The sequence below is a fragment of the Vespa mandarinia genome, chromosome 7 (genome assembly GCF_050613455.1).
Source record: "Vespa mandarinia isolate Hongniang chromosome 7, ASM5061345v1, whole genome shotgun sequence".
Lineage (NCBI taxonomy): Eukaryota > Metazoa > Arthropoda > Insecta > Hymenoptera > Vespidae > Vespa > Vespa mandarinia.
In genome coordinates this window covers 3600644-3622500 of record NC_140816.1, presented here as the reverse complement: position 1 = coordinate 3622500, position 21857 = coordinate 3600644, and the positions used below count along the sequence as shown (strand labels likewise).

At 33.6% G+C, this 21857-nt stretch overlaps 1 protein-coding gene across 9 annotated transcripts in view; it reads left to right on the top strand.

The window, feature by feature from the left end:
- Positions 1 to 21857, top strand: part of LOC118440615 (uncharacterized) — a 206114-nt gene that overhangs the window by 165982 nt on the left and 18275 nt on the right. For all 9 annotated transcript variants that reach the window (XM_085658187.1, XM_035863908.2, XM_085658185.1 and 6 more), the window contains one exon: positions 16187 to 16310. In XM_085658187.1, coding sequence (XP_085514313.1) covers positions 16187 to 16310 — 124 coding nt within the window. The remainder of the gene's footprint in view (positions 1 to 16186; positions 16311 to 21857) is intronic.

Here is a 21857-nt window from a genome sequence, read left to right as displayed (position 1 = left end):
AGTAAATATTTATAGTCGCAGATTCCACGGCACACGTTCGTCGCTTAATCGAGCCGATGAAACGCGAAACTTTGCTATGACGACGGCTCCTCTTAGTTTCGCACGTTGCTACTTCCTTCTTTTTAGTTTTTTTTTTATTTTGTTTTCCCTTTTACCTTTTTCCCTTTTTTTTTTTTTATTCTTTTTTCTGTATATATATATATATATATATATATATATATATATATATATACATATTTCTTTTTTTTTCTTTTCTCGAAGAGAACCCGATTTCCAAAGCGACAAAATCTTATCCGATAGAACAAAGTAGCAAATTGGAAACGCCACCCATTTAATGATAATATCGATAGAAATTGTTCTTTACATTTGACATGATACTTTATTAACTCAATTAAGAAATGTTAGAAGTCGTGAAATTAACAATTAATTGTATTAATTAAATAGACGTATAAATCGTATAATATGACCTATATCAAATAGAATTTCCATCAGACCTTTTATAACCAATGATATCCAACAAATTTTATATATATATATATATGTTTTTTTTATATCATTAGTTTATCTATCTAATATCATTAGTTTATCAATTCTAATCCAGAACACTTATTATCGGTCCTATAATACAAAATATATATTTCTTTATCGAAACGCGTGGTTATGTATTATACCCTGCCTGTGGTTTTATTCGTCTAGTTAGTATTATTAGAAGATTTAATGCAGTTTGTGCACCACTGCTGTGTATCTATACGTTTGACGATCCGAGCTTGTTCGAGCGAGGAAAGCTCGTTCTCCGATAGCTCGTCGAAATGCATCGAGATGCACGTTGGTCGACTGTGCGGACGCGCCATTAAGCCACTCCGTTAAATTTCTCTCTCTCTCTCTCTCTCTCTCTCTCTCTCTCTCTCTCTCTCTCTCTCTCTCTCTCTCTCTCTCTTGCTCTCTACCTCACCGATGTAGCCACAGGGAGAACGAGCCAACGCAATTGCAATTTCAATTACGCTTTGGGATCGCACACGTGCTTTTGCCCTACCGATCCACCGACTACTCGCGCTTCGTCGAATCGATCGCATCTGATTTCAGCGTTTATGCAAAACGCAAACCCGTTTTAGCAACTACGACAGTCTAATGATCTCTCTGTTTCTCTCTCTCTTTCTCTCTCTCTTTCTCTCTCTCTCTCTTTCTCTCTCTTTTTCTCTCTCTCTCTCTCTCTCTCTCTCTCTTTCTGTATGTGTGTGTATGTATCTCTCTCTCTCTTTCTCTCTCTCTCTGTCTCCATTTTTCTATCCGTCTACCTAACTATTTAACTGGTAAAACATTTATTTAACTATTTTTCTTAGTTTTTTCTTTCTTTCAGAGAGAATTGAAAATGGATGGACACTGAAAGATGATAAACACGTAGGTAATTAGAACCTACAGGAGCGGCTATTTAATGAGAAAACCCTGTAGTAATGGTTTTCACGTTAGGACGGTTCACGTGTTCCCTCGTGCACACGCAACAGACCCAAAGAAAGAGATAGATAAATAGAGAGAGAGAGAGAGAGAGAGAGAGAGAGAGAGAGAGAGAGAGAGAGAGAGATAAAATGGATAGATGGACAGACAGATAGATAAGAAAATATACAATTATATATTTCAAAAGATATAAAAAGTTAATGAGGTTTAAAATTTATGTTATTTGAAAGGAAAATTAAATTTAAATTAATTTAAATGGGAATAGATAAGTCAACAATTATTAAGAATGCATAATTAAGATATCTTTGAATTTATAAAATTGATCGGATAAATTGTTACAATGGAAAAATAGTCACGATTGATAAGAGAAAAAATATTTGATTAATATGTGACAGATATTTTTATAAAAACTGGTTGAAACTAATTGTATCAGATGATCGATAAATGTAAAAGTAGAAAATAATATTTATATTATTAAATAATGTCAGAACAATTTCTTGCTTAAATTAAAAGTTTAAAAAGAATATATATGGAGAGGGAGAAAGAGAGAGAGAGAGAGAGAGAGAGAGAGAGAGAGAGAGAGAAATAAAAGTAAAAATAGAAATAAAAATGTATCGTATTTAGGGATTATAATAAGCTAATAATGAGACTAATTTTTTATATTTTTCATTCGATATTTACGGCCTTGTTACTGATAATTTTGTACACGAACTACACAAAGTGTAAAGGGACTTCGTTCGCTTTTTAATGGTATGCAGTTAGATACGCATCGTTAATTGTGTATGCGTGAACATACATATGTACATACGTATGTATACGTATTTCTTACGTGATTCTTACACATAGATACTATGACATATATGTAGATACTTTATAAAGGCACGACATCGTCTGTCAGACGACGTTGTAATTGGCTTAATATCTTATCGGATAACAAGCGAGAGTGCGTTCGTCGGTAAAACCGGGACGTTCTTTACGAACAACGTGAGGAGGAGAAAGACTACTCACCTCGATCGCAGAAAATAGGAGCTTAATCTTTAGCCACTGTTCTCGTAGATCCGATAAATCCTACGACAAATCGAGATTTCAGTACGGTTTAATCGAGAATTCAGTAACGGTGTAAGTTTACCTTCATTCTTTTTTTTTTTTTTTTTTTTTTTGTTCTGTCTGTCACATTATTAACTATTCAATGCGCTTAAAATAAAAGAAGAAAAAGATGATGATGATGATGATGATGATGATGATAATAATAATAAGAAGAAGAAGAAGACGAAGAATTTAATATCACGTGTCAGCTATCAGAGAATAAAGTTTCACTTCGGTGTATTATAATCTTGTTATTTTTCAAAGAGATAATAATAACAAATGCGATTCAATCTTTTCGTTCGTAATTCATAGAAATTTATAGGGATTTCGAATTGTTATTATTATTATTATTATTATTATTATTATTATTATTATTATTATTATTGTCTTTTTTGTTTTCTTTTCTTTTTCTTTTTTCTTTTTCTATTTTTTTTTGTTTTTTTTTTTTTTTTTTTTTTTTTTTTTAAGAGAGAAAGAGAGAGGAGGGGAGGAGAGGAGGAGAATAGATCGAGTAAACTCGAAGAATTCAGTTTCTTGATCTTCGTCGACGTTAAATAATTCTCGCGTTCTTTTTATCTCGTAATTGCGATCATTAACGTCGCCTATCGTTAAAGCTTGAATCTTAGGTGAAGAAATGAGGGTTGAAGAAGAAAGAGAATAAAAGAGGGGTGAGAAGAGTAGTGTGTAGGGTCTTCATCTTCTCTCTCTTTCTCTCTCCCTCTCTTCTGTTGATGCTTTTGATCCTTCCGACAGACCGTGATCGATTTACGATGATCCTTTTCGTTCTTACGCACGAGAAACCATCTGCTTTATTTTCACGAGACAACGACAATGATGACGACGACGATAACGACGACTACGACGACTACGACGACGACGACGACGAGGATGAGGACGAGGATGATGACGAGGGCGACGACAAGAAGTAGCCGTTTTCGATCATCGTCCCATCCTTTAGTCGGCCCTAATCGAAAAGGGTGTTTCGTGGTAATACCGATTTCGTTTATCCAGCTTAACTTCGGGAGATCTTACAAAAAGTATTCGATATAGATAGAGCAAAGTCTCGCGCGTATATCGTAAAAGTCCGTTCGTTGGATCGATCGTTATTTTCTTAAAGAGCCTGAAGACATTCGAAAGAAAAAAGGGGGTCAAGAGTTGCTCTCTCTCTCTCTCTCTCTCTCTCTCTCTCTCTCTCTCTGTCTCTCTCTCTCTCTCTCTCTCTCTCTCTCTCTCTCTCTCTCTCTCTCTCTCTCTCTCTCTCCACACCCCACTCCTTCCACTCCGCATATATCTGTCTCAAATTTGCTCTACATAATGATCGTAAATCTCTCTTCTCTCTCTCTTTCTCTCTTTTATTTAATTTTTTTTTTGTTTGTTTCTTTTTTTATCGTTTAAAACAACAACAATCTTGGGATGTTCGAGGATTCTCGAGGATATGAGAATATGATGAATATAAAGAATAAATGTGAAATTTATATTTTCAATAAGGAATACGAATGAAAAATCGTCATTGAATAATAATATTCTATGACAGTAATACTCTCGTAGGAAATAGTTTAAGAACAAGGACTATATTGTAAGCGAAGAATTTATCGGATTTATTAGCGTACTCTGACGTCAGTTTACAGAAAAGTAAAAAAGAAAAGACCAAGATGGTTACGGATGAGATTAGAAAATCAAAGAGACATTTCTGAGAAAGAGAGAAAGAGACAGAGAAAAAGAGATAGAGAGAGAGAGAGAGAGAGAGAGAGAGAGAGAGAGAGAGAGAGAGAAATAAACTTGTCTTTAGTTAGACATCCTTCTCGTAATATATTCAAAAAGTTTTCTTCCATCTGACGATATTCATTGGTTGTTGAATATAACTATACGATTAGTGAGGAAGTTTCTTTATCGAAAGATTTCGACCAGTTTTCGGTGTATCTAGTAAACTCCTTGTAAACCCTAGTCTATCTTCCCTGGAGAATAACTTAACGTTCTCTTCTCCGACAACTAATCACAGTAAGTGCTACGAAAGCGGAATCCCCCACGGGAGATTAACGTGCTTTCTCCTTTACCGAAGGGGGTGAGGGATTATTATCGCGTCTCTGTTAAGTCGCGATAAACTCCAACCAGTCTGCGAAATACGAGCCCACGGTGCTTACATTCTCGATTATGATGATTTGAAATTTTGCGTTACGTCTTTATATTCACGTTCACATTTTTTTGAGGTATATTAGAATTCATTTTAAAAAAAAAAAAAAAAAAAAAAAAAAAAAGAAGAAAAAAAAACAAAAAGAAGGAAAGAAAGAAAGAATTTTATTTCGTTCGTTTATTATTTATTAAATATTATATATTATATAAAAAAAAACGAAATTAAAAAGAGAAGGAAATCTTTGAGTCGCTTGATTTTTTTTTTCTTTCCTTTTTTTCTTTTTTTTTTCTTTTTCTTTGTTTTTCTTTTTTTTTTTTTTTCTTGTAAATATTTTAATTATTTTAATAATTTTAATAATTTTTATTTAGAAAGTAGCAAAGTTATTTGTGTTCGTCAATAGTCACGATTAATTCAACTGTCGTGTATAACAGTTTCGTTGCTCATTGCAAACTCGAATATGTTCGAACAAGATTGTAAATCCAGCAATGTAGCCTTTCTCTCTCTCTCTCTCTCTCTCTCTCTCTCTCTCTCTCTCTCTCTCTCTCTCTCTCTCTCTCGCAGTCTAGTCGAGAAAGACGAACTGCCTTCAAAGTTCCGCACAATTTCGCGCCTTCGAAGAACGTTCGCTCGTTCGCTCTCTTGGTTGCTCGTAGAGTTCTGTGAAATATGTACTCATGCTTTACAGACATGTATCTTCGTCTTCAGTATAAAAAATTAGAAATGGCATATCCCAAGATGAAATATACTCTCGCAGTTTTTACTTTTGTAAATTTTTGTTAAATATATTGACGATGTTATCTTACGAGTTTAGCAATGTAATAAGATTAATATTGACTTTCTTTTATTTAATATTACAAATAAATCAATACTTCTTTTTTTTTTTTTTTTTTTTTTTTTTTACATTATCAGCTGATACATATAAGAACACGTAAACGACTCGAGAGTAATATTATCAAAGGTATAAAGTATAAAGGAATGAAAAAAGAAAAACAAAAAGAAAAAGAAAAACAAAAAAAAAAATTCGATTCTATCCTAATCCATTGGAATTATTAATCTCCATAATATGAACACTTCGATCAAGATAAAAGATTAATTCTTTTTCGACGGATAAATATTGTGATCTTATCTGTTAGAAGATAAAGAGGAAAAAAAAAAAAAAAACATTCGTTATGTTCATACAAAATGAACAAGTTTAACATTGGCGATATGCTTCCGCGTTTCACAAGTACATACACGTATTTTTACGTACGTACGCGTACCTTTTACTATAGGAATACGCGGTTTGTAATCTTAAACTCGACAATGGCGTCGGAATATTTACGTTTTACACGTAATCATGGATATAAAGTCGATGAAACGATAATCCAATTGTTCTACGCCAATGTTCGTAGCTCGATTCACAGCCAAAGGGAATGCGCCGGCACTAGCACCTGCATTTTATTGCTTCCATTAAAGTTGATCGTTGTAATGCTCTCTCCTCTCCGACTGGGTAACAAAGACCGGCTTTTTATCGTAATTGGCTGGCAGTTAACGAATCCTACCGCCTTACCGTTTCAATTCCCTTACCTTCGATTTCTTTCTTAACTTCTTCTCATACGTAGCCATAATTTTATTTAATAAAATATATATTATATTCCCAGTACGAACGATCGAGAAATCGTTCAATGTTCGAACGCAATTTCGTTCGAATCATATTATTACATTATAAAAATGAACAATTCGATTCAATTTTAATGAGGTTTTTTTTTCTTCCCCCCTTCGATTTTGATTTATCGTTAAAATCGTTCCTTTATCCGACGGAACTTTACGAATTATACGAATATGCATTTGAAGGAACTGAAACGAGATTTATCTTTTTTATTTTGTCCTTTTTTTTTTCTTTCTTTTTTTTTTCAGATTACAAAACTAAAATCAATCGAATTATTCATAAAATTTGTCCTCTAGGGAAATACAAAAGTACAAAAGAATAAAGAAGAAAATTTTATTCCATGTTATTAATTCGTATGGACAAATAATGGAAAATATCAGGGTCTATTAACATTTCGATTCTCGACGCAAATGAACGCGTAAAGAAAATGAAATTTAATATTTTTTTTTTTCTTTTCTTTTTTTTTTCAATCTATGTTCATCAATTCTTTTCTTCAATTCAAATGGTTCATTATGTAATTTATCGAATTACGTAATAATTTGTCTTTCACTGTGAATGTGCAAGTATATTACGAGGGGGAAAAAAAACTGATTCTTAAAAATAGAATCTAATAATTGTGAGATATATAAGAAAATAGTATTAATTCTTAACATCTGAGAATTCTCGAGGGGAAAAAAAAAAAGAAGGGTAGTGTCCCTGTTGGGTTTAAACAGGATTCTTTGAATCGGTACAACTACGAATCGGTTTAACGATAATGTATCGCATGGAAGAATTCTAATGTGTACTAGCTTTTAATGTTAGACGCGTGTTAAAGTAAAAGTAAAGTATCGTTTTTCCTAAAAAGAGTCATTTCAGTAGAGTTAATTAGAAACTAGAAAGGCAAAGCCAAAGGTAGTCTTACAAATGCATCGTAACTGCTAGCTTTTATGATACTAAAGGGAAACTCCTTCCTCTTCTTTTTCTTCATCTTCTTCTTCTTCTTCTTCGTCTTCTTCTTCGTCTTCTTCGTCTTCTTGAAACGATCGATCGATTCTGTTAGTTGTCGTGCTTAAGATGCGATCGACATTCCTTCGTACGACTAATCTCCTTCTTGGGAATATTTTTTTTTTTTTTTTTTTTTTTTTTCTTTTTTTTATAAAGAAAAAAATAAAGAAAAAAAATAGAGGAAAGGAAAAAAATAAAAATAATAATAATAATAATACAAAGAGAAATGAACGTGTGACGTAAAAGAAATTTTAACGAGATAAAAAGCGGATAATAACTAACTATTCACATTTTTCTTGTCACGTAAACGTCATTGTTAACTCCTCTCCTCTATTTCACAATAATCGATAGAAAATATGAAAATTTTTATAGATTATATTTAGAAGAAAATATTTCGTAATATTCTTCAATCCTGAAATCAAAGAAAAAAGTTTCTATGATTCTTCGTAACATTCTTTTAACAATTATAAAAATAATGTGTTATTATAAAAAAAAAAAGAAGAGTTAATGTGTGTTTTCTTTTGTTTTCTTTTTCTTTTTTATTTTTTTTCTTTCTTTTTTTCTTTTTTTTTTTTATTTGTTATAAAAGTAATCATAAACTATAAGTTTATGTAACGTTTTTGATGTAACGATGTTCTCACGTATTCATATTTTGTAAGTTTTATTTCATTTTATCGGCTATTAAAATATTAATTGTCGTTTCGTAACTAAAGATCTTTCATTCTTCTTTTTATTCATTCTTTTTTTTTTTTTTTTTTTTTTTTTTTTTTTTTTTTTTTTTTTTTGTAAATATTAATTATACACGATATATAATTAATATGTACAAAATCAATTACAATAATGTAAACAATGTTTATATAACTTTCACGCTATATAATTTTTTTTTTCTTCTTTTTTTTCTCTTCTTTTTAAAAGTGAAAAACAAAAACAAAAGAAAAAAAAACAAAAAATTGAGTTATAATCGGTTACGAGGCAAAATACGACGCCGTATATGTATAAATCATTAATATCTTCAAGTACGAAATTGACGGATATGTTAAAAATAGTGATAATATTATTTGAAGAGTTTGTATAATGAAAGACCGAATCGGATAAGTTCATAAATATAACAAAAGATATAAAACGATCATCGTGAACGCCATCAGAGAAGTTTACTTTGGATCAAAGTCTCCTTGAGAGTTTACTCGAGGCCAACACTTTTTACTTTTTATCTCGGTGTAGAATAAAAATTTCAACTTTGGAATACATACGATATATATCTTTTCTCAGCGGGAATTGAGAACACGATAAGAACGTGGGAGAACACGATGAGAGGAAAGGAGAAAGAGGGAAAGAAAGAGAGAGAGAGAGAGAGAGAGCGAGAGAGAGAGAAAGAAAAATCGAATTTGTGCAGACGCGCAAGAAAATAGGAACTAGCAATGATGGCGGCGAATATTTCCCTTATGATAAAAGCAATCTTTTCGCAAGATCTACAAATACTTAGCGTCAATTTGACGGAAGCACAATTCATCGTCATTTAAAAATTCTACGAAGTTAATTCTCTTTAATGATATCTAATTTTGAAATCACACATGCGCACACACACACACACACACACATATATATATATATATATATATATATATATATATATAATTATCTATGTAATGACATGTAATTATGAAGTTACTCATTTAATTGCATTTTTTAAAAATCTTTCATTCTTTTTTTCTTTTTCTTTTCTTCTTCTTCTTCTTCTTCTTTTTTCTCTCTTTTTTGCGACAAAATTAATTGTCACAGTTTATATCCGAAGGTTAATATATCTTGTCGTGCATTATATTATTAGTTATAATTCAGGTATAATATAGTTGTACCGTAAGTATCACGCTATTTAGTAGTTCTTTTGTTGTTACGAAAAAAGAAATTGGGTTATACAAGGTTAATATTCTCGCTCGTTCGTATAAAATATGTACTTGAAAGGGATGGCGGTGAAGGTGGGATGAAGGTGAGGGAAGGGAAGAAAGAAAAGGAAAAAGAAAAAAAAAGAAAAAGAGAAAGAGAGAAGGAGAGAGAGAGGCCCGAAAAAAAAATCAATAAGCCTGATATATAGGTACATGTAACGTTAATGAAATTTAAAAATATGCAGGTTTTCGATTGGATCTCGGTCGGTATGAAAGGTTCAGGAAGGCCGGCATCTCTTTCTCTTTCTCTCTTTCTCTCTTTCTCTCTTTCTCTCTCTCTCTCTTTTTCTCTTTTTCTCGATCTTTCATTGAAATCGTGCGTGACTCGTAAATCATCTTTAATCGCAAAAAGAATTATACGGCGTAACGGCTACGTCGCGTGACACATTGTACCTCGCGAGTACTATACATACATACACGTATTTTATATATATATATATATATGTATGTATGTATGGATGTATGTATGTATGTACGTACAACCGGAATAATTCTTTACACGTATAACCACATATGTGTAAGTATTCGTGTGGGTGCGTACGTCCGTTCATTCATTATTACTCGAAAGCGAGGGGCAATTGCATAAAGTGCAATTACCACGCGATTATTCGACGCATACGAATGCGTTCGAATTCGTTATAACTTTTACTCGTAATGAGCGAGTTGCGAGGAACTGAGTTTGTTCTAATAGGATATAAAAGATCTTTATTAGATGGAATAGGCAAATCGTTCGCATGGTTATAAATTTTATTATATATATTCCATGTATATATATATATAAGTTTTATATTGTTATTAATTTGATTCGTATGATGGAGGAAGGGAATGGAGAAGCGGATGGACACGGAGAAAAAAAATATAAATAAAAAAGATCTTTATTTTGAAGGAATTATATAGACGTACGTGTATATAATATGTTTATGCTAATTCTTCTTAATACTTACATAAGTTTGTACATACATAATAGGCATATATATATATATATATATATATATATATATATGCATACAAGTATTTGGATGGTTCGTGCTTATGTGAATAATATCGAGTTTATACCGTCGAATTACAGCTACATATAAAGGTATATATGAAAACAGCTTAACATTACATACGCTACGTACGCTGTTAATAATTTACGTTAAAAGTTCGCACGCCCGAGCGCAAGGTTCTCTTTCTCTCTCTTTCTCTTTCTCTCTCTCTCTCTCTCTCTCTCTCTCTCGATGGTGTATGCGTGAAACTAAAACGTGTATCGACGCGTTGAATTAACGTGCCGTCTCTGTGTACTGCGTTATGTACTTGTTAACTAGCTTCGCGTACAGCGATGAAATGGTTGAGAGGGTGGGTAGGAGAGCGAAGGGGTACTTCATGGCCTAATACCTACATATGCAGTCTCTTGCATGAATATATTCATGAGAGGAAACATGGCGTTCGAGTTTATATATATATATATATATATATATTTCGTAATCTCTACCCTCCTGTCTCTACCCTCTTGTCTATTCTGTGTCTATCCATTCATCTATTCGTCTATCTCTTATCTCTGTCTTTCTCTCTCTCCCTCTCTGTCTTTCTCTCGTTTCTTTTTGTCTCTATTTTAATTTGTTTTCTATGTCCCCGCCTTTTGCATTATTTTAATTTCTATTTTATCTGGACCGAATGAGAAAATTATGTTTGCTCGTGAAACTGACAAATTGCTATCGCTCTTCTCCTCGTCGAGTGAAATGATTTTTTTATTTTTACGTTTACTTTTTCTCTTTGTCTTTCTTCTTTTATTTTTATTTTTGAAAATCTCCCTTGGACCGTACGTTTTTATTTATTTATATTCTCTACTATTTTCTTCTTCTTCCCTTTTCGTTTCGTCCGTTTGCATAAATAAACCACTCTTTCTCTGTTCTCTTTCTTTTTTCTTTTTTCTTTTTTTCTTTCTTTCCTTTTTTTTCTTTTCTTGTTTTTTTTTTTTGTAATTCTTTTCACTTCTTCCGTCGGGGTGACGTTGGTGTATATAATCAAATTAATAATCTGTCTCTCTCTCTCTCGCTCTCTCTCTCTCTCTCTCTCTCTCTCTCTCTCTCTCTCTCTCTGTCTTTTACTTTCTCTCGAGTTACAAATCGGACGAACGAGAGAGAAAGAAAGAGAAAGAGAGAGAGAGAGAGAGAGAGAGAAAAGAAGAGAGGAGAGCTCTGTCCTCACGAAAGGACGGCAGCTGGATTAAATTTCTCAGTTTTTGTTCACGAATGAAAAAGATCGAAAAGATTTCAAACTGTGTAGAGCCCTGCACGATTATATCCATCGACCGAGAGAGAAAAGAGTCCGATCCACGTCGTTGCTCTTTCTTTCTCTCTCTCTCTCTCTCTCTCTCTTTCTCTTTCTCTTTCTCTCTCTGTGTCCCTTCGAAAGAGTTTCTTTCTACGTCGAAAAGAACCTGGATTGACTTGTGCTTCCCCTCCTTGTCGTTTATCTTGCGACCCTCGTAAAACTGTCTCCTATGGGCTTAAGGGAAGAGTCTCTAGCCTGTTTCTCTCTCTCTCTCTCTCTCTCTCTCTCTCTCTCTCTCAATATCTCTTTTTCCTGGTCTTTTATCTTTTCCATCACCGAAAATCTTTTTGTCATTTTTATCTATACCTACTTCCTTTTAACGTGTTCCTCGATCCTAATCTTTTTTAGTCGAAGAAGAGAGGTATCTTCCCTCTTTCTCTTACGAATACGTGAATTTATGCGATCGAAATAATTAGATTTCCTATCGTTATCGTAAACGTTGGAATATCAAAAACGTTTTTAATTTACAAAGAACTACATAAATGATTTATACATACATACATATATACATTCATACATACATACATATATATACATAGATGTATATATTAATAACACTTTCTCAACATCGTCCTCTTCCATTCGTTTTTTCTATTTTTATTCGAGCACGATGGACTCCTTCAGCTGATGATCTTGCGAACAAATTATTAAGAATTTAGGTGGAAGCATGGGGTGAGAGAAAAAAAAAGAAATACAAAAACGTTATTACACGGCAATGTGGGTGGATGGGTGGGTGTGTCTATAAACACAAGCATATAACAATCGAAAAAGGTTTCCCTTCTTTTCTTTTCTTTTTTTTCTTTTTTAGCAATCCTTTTATAATACACACAAAATTCTTATCCGCCGTTCTTCCTTCAATTTCTTTGTCCTTTTTTTTTTTTTGTAGACTAAGGTTTAAACAATGTTCATGAAAAACACACACACACACACATATAAAACACGTTTACACAATATGATATTTTCCCTCTTTGTCTCAATTTATCTTCTTCTCCCTTTTGTACTAGCATATCTACCGTTATAGATATTTTTATCTTATTCTTCGTCCTTCAAGAAACCATCTCGACTTCATCTCCTTTTCTTTCATTTCCATCGCAATTGTAAAGCCCGACTTAGTCCCTTCTATCTCTTTCATTCTCCCTTCCTTCCTCCCTACCTCCTTCCCTATCTTCCCCTCTTTCTCTCTCTCTCTCTCTCTCTCTCTCTCTCTCTCTCTCTCTCTCTCTTTCTCTCTCTATCTCTTTCTACGGTACGACTCATAAAATAGTTAGAACCCCTTTTCTCTTTTACCCTCCTGTACCTTCCATTTTCATTCACCTGCAATCACCTGCACGCACTGAATGATGAAACTCGATTCTCCTCTCTTTCCCTTACCTCTCTCCCCTTCTTCTATCTCCTCCCTTAACCTCGTCTCTATTCATTCTTTTCACCTTCTATTATTACAAAACTACATACAATTACACCGTGTATTTAGAAAGTTGAACGTTTCTCTTTAGGTTGATTAGGAAAGGTGTTAATAAGGTATTCTAGTTTAGAAATAGATACAGAAAGAGAGAGGGAGAGAGATTGGGGAGGGGGAAGAGAAATAATAAAATAGAAAAAACAGAGAAATTCAAACATTTTATGATTTTCATTATCACGATCAAGAGAGCCATCATGCGACACGAATTGTTCGATAGAGAGTATCAATTTTCGAAGATTCGTGTTACCTCTATCGTATTCCATCGACGATAATAGCAACACGATGGACTAGGAGAGGATAAAGAGTGGTTAAAAAAAAAAAAAGAGAAAAAAAAAGAAAAGAGAGAGAAAGAGAGAGAAAAGAATAAAAAAAGGAGGCCAGGAAAAGAGCAAAAGCGAAATGCCATACGACGGACACTCTCGTTCGATCGCAGTTCATATTTTCTCTCTCTCTCTCTCTCTCTCTTACACACACACACACACACACACACACTTTTTCTCTTTCTCTCTTTTTCTCTTTCTCTCTTTTTCTCTTTCTCTCTTTTTCTCTTTCTCTCTTTTTCTCTTTATAAAAGGATCGAGTTGCTGTCCCTGATGTCGATAGGTCGATGCGTGTTATGCGATATCGACAGGGATCTCTCGAAATGCGCTTCTCGCGAAGTAATAACGCGTCGGGTGTGCCGGAAAAACATGGAACGAATCTCAATCAAAACTTTCTCTCTCTTTCTCTTTCTATCTTTTTCTTCCTTTCTCTTTCTCTCTCTCTCTCTCTTCCTCTCTCTCTCTCTCTCTCTCTCTCTCTCTCTCTCTCTCTCTCTCTCTCTCTCTCTCTCTCTCTCTCTCATTCAATATATGTATATATATAAAGTCTGGAAGATGGAACATTGCTTGCTCATTCGACTAAAGAACAACGAGGACATATACAATTTTTTTCTCTTTTTTTTTTTTTTTTTTTTCTTTTTTTTATTTTTGTTTTTCTAGTAGCTATTAGTCTATTCGATGTTGAATAAGAAGAAGAAGAAGAAGAAGAAGTAGTTCTTCGTATGTTGGTCGGAGATAACTGTAATAAATTTCTTCATGGTTTTTACATTTCATTGGCATTATATTCGCTTTAACTTCCATGATTGTTAAATATTTCTTTTTATAGAACATTACGTGAGAGTGACATGGATTTTCTTATGCACGGTAATAGGATTTTTCAAAGCATTATTCGCATATCTTGACTCGAGAAAATCCAACGTATTATGCCATTCCACGTTTGCTCTTCCATTAACGAATGAGTTTTCATCGTTGAATGAAAATTACAAATATGTTACCATTGCTAAATATAAAAGTTCATGAAAAGAGATTCTTAGGAAACTTCAAATATAAAATAATGTCAGAGACCGAATTAAATCATTCATTATTATATATCGTTTAATTTCTCGCGTATCACAGATTCACTTTGTATTAAGTCAAATATTATGAGACATTTCACGTTAATAATAGAACCACAATTATAGGATATTTTTAGTATGATTTTATTTGTGAATTTTGACAAATCAATTATTTCTTAATAATGATGAAAACCTATTTTTATGAGAGTCGCTCTTACATTTGTCAGACATGCTAATGTTATTCTAACAACATCAACATCTTCGTAACACGTAATACATCGTGTCGGATTCTATTTATTCTCAGTCAGTTGCAAACATCTCACCTCTCTCTCTCTCTCTCTCTCTCTCTCTCACTCTCTCTCTCTTTCTCTCTCTGTTTCTCTCCTATCTTCTACATTCATCCTTCTTCATCTCTCTCACTCGCACGCTCGCAAACTCAGCGGTTAAACGTTCACGTACATTTTGCTATCTATCTCTCAGATATATATATATATATATCTGTCTATCTTTCTCTCTCTCTCTGTCTCTCTGTCTGTCCTGTCTGTCTCTTTGTGTGTATATGTGTATAACTCACTCATTTGAGTCCCGTCATAGTAACGTCATGCGGCGCGAACAGCGAAATAGTTTCGTGCCGTAATAACGATGCGATTACGTCGGCTGGTTCGCGTGTATTGTATGTACATTATGAAAGATAATGCAGGCCGCTTCTGTAATTATGGAAGCCAAGCATAAATTTTGCGATTTGCATTTCAAACTGCCATTGTAATTCCGCGGTGAGACTATGGCTGCTTTCCCCCCCCCTCCCCTCCCTTCTCTCTATTCCCTTATCCTCTCTTTCCCCTTTCCATCCCTTCTCACTTCTCTCCACGTCAACGCCATAACGGATTCTCTCCCTTGTCTCTCCCCGATCTCCCTTAAACCACTACCTTATCATATTATAGCTAAGAGACACGTTCGATATACTTTCTTCCTACAGTTTCTACACACTACAGTTTCTTCCTTTGCCCTTTTCCTTTCGTGATATTTTTTAACCTTCGAACTTTACTTTTCGCAAAGCTTATATATAAACTCTCTCTCTCTTTCTCTCTCATATATATATATATATATGTATATATATCTTTCATTTTTAATAAAACTCGTGTATTCACGAACGATAAACATCGTTCGTTAATGAAGAATATTGGTTATCTCTATTAGTAGCCGTGAATTTTCCCAGGATTACTAAATAAATCACGCATGCATATACACACGAAGAACATATATATGAGAAAGGTAAATAAATAGAAAGAGAAAAAGAAAGAGATAATTCCTTTGATTTTGTCGAATTACGCGTGCACACGGAATCCGCGTGCAATCACGTACCCATTGCAAGTCTCTTTCCGTTCGCTAGAAAGGAGAAAAGACAGCAGCGTTAACGTTAATTGGTGAGAGATATCCTCTAATTGCTTTTAAAGCCATGGCTCGAACTCACGAGCGTTTGTTCATCGTTCTCTCGATCCTATTACACATAGTCTCTGTGTATAAACTCCCATCCCTCCAGCTTTTCCTCCACCTCCTTCCCCTTCTCCACCTTCTCTTACCCCATCATCTCTCTTTCTCTCTCTCTCTCTCTCTCTCTCTCTCTGTCTCTCTCTTCCCCTACTTCTCCCACTCTTGATCGACGATCTACGAACCGCAGAAAGCCCCTAAACAAAACCACTTAAACCTCTGAACAAAGCGACATCTATTACAGTCATGGTACCATAAAGTTTAATCGTAGCTCACATCGATACGCCAACTTCTGTTTGTGTTTCAGGACATGTCCGACGTTTGCGTTGGGACCAGCGTGGGGACCATTACCGAACCTGAATGTTTGGGACCCTGTGAGCCTGGCACATCGGTCACGCTCGAGGGTATCGTTTGGCATGAGACCGAAGGAGGTGAGGACCTATCACAGCTTGATAGATCTTTTTTCTTTTTCTGTTTTTTTTTTCTTTTCTTTTCTTTTTATCTTTTTATCTCCTTCAATGCTATTATTAAAAAATATTCGAACATTCTATTAAAAAAAATTCATTGACTTTTTATCCAATTTCGAGGTTCTAATTTTGATTATACAATGGATGACGATATTTTATCTGTTTATAAAAATAGCCCATCAAACGATACTAGTTATTGATCCTCCGAGATCTATGATATATTCTTTTTTCTTTTTTTTTTTTTTTTTCTTTTTTTTCCGTTTCTTTTGTTCCTTTTCTTTTTTCTTTCTTTTTCTCTCTTAGAAATTTTTAAGAAAATAATATATTAGCTCTTGGACAAGTATTAAAAGAAACTAAAATGGACAAAATTAAATTATATTTTATATATGGATTTATGATAAAAGGGGGGGGGGAGGAAATAAATAAATAAATAAAAAAAAGAGAAAAAAGTAAACGTCAAAAAATCTTTATTAAATGTAATTACCGAAGAGTATTCATTATACCAATGTGTTTATCGTGAACTCACGGAGTATCATCAGATACAGATATATCATTGGACGAATAGCAGGAAAAATAATAGGAAAGGATTGTAAAGCGGAACCGGAGTAGAATTAGCCTAACGAGAAAACGGATTTACATAGGCAAAAGCGAAATGGGAAAGAGAGAATGAGAGAGAAAATCGATCTTATTGAGATTCTCTCTTCCATCTCTCTTTATCATTCTCTATCTCTCCTTCTCTCTTTATCATTCTCTCTCTCTCCCTCTCTCTCTCTCTCTCTCTCTTCATATATGTATATATATATAACCCACCCTGTTTTAATTTCATTATTTGCAAGTGTTATATTCGAAAAACCGATCTGTGACGATGTGTCAAAGCAAAATCACCGAGAGAGAAATATCCATTACCGGTGCGTATTACACCATTTTCCGGTAACGCGAGACTAGTGTTTTTCACGTTAATTAAATTAACGCTTTTCCTACCATTTTCAGACACATTCGTATCTAATTCTATCTGATATATATATATATATATATATATATATATATATATTTAGTTACACGGATAGCTTCAATATTCGTTTGAACTCAAAACCATTATAATCATAGAAACGTTGATGGGCAATGACGATAATAATAATAAAAATAATAATAATAATAATAATAATAATAATTATTATTATCACACTCACAATCACAATCGTAATAATAATAACAATAATAACGATAGCCGGCAGTACTAATAATGGTAATAACGACGAGAAGTTTACGCGAGAGACGAATTTATCTCGTATAATTTATCATAGCTAATTGGGAATGCCACAACGAGCACGGACGTGTTCCGTCCTATCGTTAACGGACGTCCACCGTCTCTCTCCCTGTCCATTTGGGTGCTTCAAGCGTATATCATGTTAATTAAATAACAAGCAGGTACGTAGTAGCGGAAGTTCGACCTAAAATCGATCGATAATTCAACAGCTTCTCGATTTTGTCACTTGCCTTTTGTCGCGAGAATTTAATCCCATCTCCGTTTTGGTTAATAGTTATTTCAATATTCTTTCTGTCGACTATGGAGTAATTAAATTGGGGAGGAGAAAAAAAAAAGAAGAAAGAAAGAAAAAAAGAAAATAAAATAAACAAAAGAAAAAAAATACAAAAAGAATTCAATCCTCCTTTCTCTCTTCTTGGTGCTCCTCGTACCTTAATAAATAACTTTGTACTTCTATTCATGCGTGTATTCTATATATAAATGAATGAAATTTTTCGATAGACCGATAAATGGAATATTTTCATTCATCCCTTTGCAAAATACTTTTCCACGAATGCAATATTTTTCTATAATTTCAATAATACCCGATTTATTTGTGATTATATTAAAAGAACATTTTTTTATCATAAAAAATCCGATTATTATTTTCTCAATTATTTTATTTTTCAATAGTATATGTATATATATATATATATATATATATATATATTTTTTTTTTTTTTTCAATAATATATACATAGATAGAATTTTTAATTAAGCATTATGAATTAATCAAATGGAGAATAAGTTTCATAATGTTCTTTTAGCATTGAAATTCATTCTTCTTACGACGATAAAACGATAAGAAAGAGAAAAAGGGAAAAAGAAAAAAAAAAGAAAGAAACGATAAAGAACAAAGAATCATTCGCGTCATCGTCATCATCGTCGTCATCGTCGTTATAGTCTCACGATATGATCTTACTCGAAGATTTTCCCCGGAGGGCTTGCAATGTAATACCAAAGTCCGATCTCTCTTTATCTTTCGAGTCGAAGCACGTTGCTTCGCGCACGTCAGAAGCAAGAAAGTATCGATTCTCCCGGAGGAGTTCCCGAAGGGTTCCTCTTCCATAACGACGGATTAGGAAATCCATAAATTCATCGAATTCTCCATCGAATACCGGGCCAATCTGTCGAGACTCGGTACCCTCTCGTGTTTTATTACTTTCTCTTTTCTCTCTCTCTCTCTCTCTCTCTCTCTCTTATTGATTATTTTACTCTTCTTGGCATTCAAGCCTTTCTTTTGGATCAGTTGCCTTGTATCTCTTTTGCTTTCTTTTATTCTCTCTCTCTCTCTCGCTCCTTATCGATTCTTTCTGTACGTATCCTTTAATCTTTCAAAGACCAACTCTCTCTCTCTCTCTCTCTCTCTCTCTCTCTCTCTCTCTCTCTCTCTCTCTCTCTCTCTCTCTCTCTCTCTCTCTCTCTCTCTCTCTCTCTCTCTCTCTCTCTCTCTCTCTCTCTCTCTCTCTCTCTCTCTCTCTCTCTCTCGGTTCTTTTTCTTTATTTATTTATTTATTTATTTATTTATATATTTATTTATTTCTATCTCACTTCTAATAAAGAATGATAAAGAATGATAAATTTAACATTTCGAAATATGTATATTCAAGATGTAAATCAAATGATTTTAATATTAACGAAAAGAATTTATCGTTTTTAAAGTACCATCTATTTCTACTGCTATTACTACAATCACTATTACTACTACTATTACTATTACTATTACTACTACTACTACAACTACTACTATTACTATTCTTAGATCTCGTCGTATCATTCGAAAGTAAATTCGTTATATAAAGCTGTTGTCTTTCTACGATGTCGATTGAAGGAAGATGAATTTCGAGTGAGCTGTAATATAAAAGATAACAGGGATAAGATAGAGAGAAAGAAAGAAATACAAAGAGAAAGATACCTTTAGAAAAATAATTACTAAACCATAGAGATCGTTCAATGGGATAACGCGTTCTCACGAGTTAATAAACGAAAGTTTCTATATTTACGGAATTTCTACAATGGAATCCAGAGAATCGAATAACGCGTTATTATTACTGTTGTTGTTATTGTTGTTATTAGTATTATTATTATTATTATTATTATTATTATTATTATTATTATTATTATTATTATTATTATTATTATTATTATTATCGTTATTGTTATTGTTATTATTCACTTTATCTCAATGCTTGTTAAGGATATATTCGAATATCGATAGAATAAATTAGACATTAAAACTGTTGATCGATCGATCGGCAAGGCGAGAGAGAAAGAGAGAGAGAGACAGATATTCTCGAAATATCGACATTTATATTGAATAAAATGGGAAAGAAATGTTGGAATAGTTGGCAAACCGGTTTCTCATTCTTTTCGCCATAACGAAAAGCAAAATGAACAAAAAAAAAAAAAAAAAAGAAAAAAGAAAAAAAAAGAAAAAAAAAAAGAAGAAAGGGAGAAAAAAGAATGATAGAAAGTAAGTAAGTAAGTAAGTAAGTAAGTTAATAAGATATAAAGAAAGAAAGGAAAAAACAAGAGAAAAGGAGAGAACGAAATAAGAAATGACAGATGATCTGTAAGGAGATCAATATTTCAGTGGGATATAATAAACTCGATATCGAGAGTAACATCTCGGATTAAATCGATCGTTCTCTCTCTCTCTCTCTCTCTCTCTCTATCTCTATCTCTCTCTCTCTCTCTATCTCTATCTCTCTCTCTCTCTCTCTTTCTTTCTCTCTCTCTCTCTCTCTCTCTCCTATTTTTCACTCGTATTTCAGAACAGCATAATTTATCGATACTGTCGTTCGTTACTTCTGTTACATGATCTCGATCATTAGTTACGTATAAGCGTATAATTACGTATTCGCGCGTACGACGTTTATTGCCGGAGATTAACCTGTTAGCCCCACGTAGAATTATTAATGCACCAACCGTTATAAAGCAGAAATGCAAATCAACGATCAAGCCAATAAGTTGTCATCGTCGTTGTCATCGTCGTTGTCATCGTCGTTGTCATCGTCGTTGTCATCGTCGTTACATCATCGTTGTCATCATCGTCGTTGTCGTCGTTGTTGTTATTGTCATTGACGTTGTTGTTGTTGTTGTTGTTGTTGTTGTTGTTGTTGTTGTTGTTGTTGTTGTTGTTGTTGTCCTACCAATACATGCCTCGACTTTTTTTTAATTAATCATGCGTGACGAACTCGTGTTCTCTCTCTACTCACTACGTACACGTCTCCATACACGTATCTTTTTCTTTAACCATAGTTGTCTTTTGAACCTTCATCGGTCGTATAAAAAGCATTCAAAGTCTATCGCCGTGAGTCGTTTACTCGACAAGAGACGACGGGTTATATACGAGGAAGAATTAAGCGCACGTTTTCTCTCCTTAAACTCTTGTATACCAAAAAAAGAAGAAACAATATATATAAGAGAGAGAAAAGAACCATTCTTTTTTCGTATGTACGAAACACTGCCGTTACACGCACGTGTGTGGTCCAGAATCGTCGTCGTCAGGCAAAGAGAAATAAAGAGAAAACGAGTGTAGTCCTTGACGTTTCGAAAGCTCATACATATTTTCTTTTTTCCTTTTTTGACCTCTACCCCCCCAACCCCCACTTTTTTCTTTCTTCTTTTTTTCTTTTTTTTTTCCCCTTCCTTTTTCTCTTTTTTCCTTTACGTTCCCCTTTGAACTGAAAATAAAGAGTTTATGTAGTTCTTACATTATTTTTAAATCTTTCAGACTTCATATATTTTAAGAGTGTCTACGACTTTACAAAAAAAAAAAAAAAAAAAAAAAATGAAAGAGAAATAAAGAAAAAAGAAAGAGAATGTGTGTGTGTGTGTGTGTGAAAGAGAGAGAGAGAGAGAGAGAACAAAAAGAAAATATAATTCTATTCGTATTCGTACCGAGGGAGACAATTTTTTGTGTGATACGACGTAGTAGGTACATCGTAATTCCGTTTATTGGTTGACATTTTTTTTGGTAGAGTCCCACAAAGAGTTCTATGAAAAGAGAGAGAGAGAGAGAGAGAGAGAGAGAGAGAGAGAGAGAGAGAGAGAAAAGAGAAAAGAGATAGAGACTCAAATGTATGTACTCGACGTAAAAATAGTTATTTCTTTTTATGGTATCGGAAATGTGTCACTCCTTGGCATATGCCGCAAAAACGCCTGCGAAACATTCGCTTATGTAGAAGACCGCCTTCGCGGCA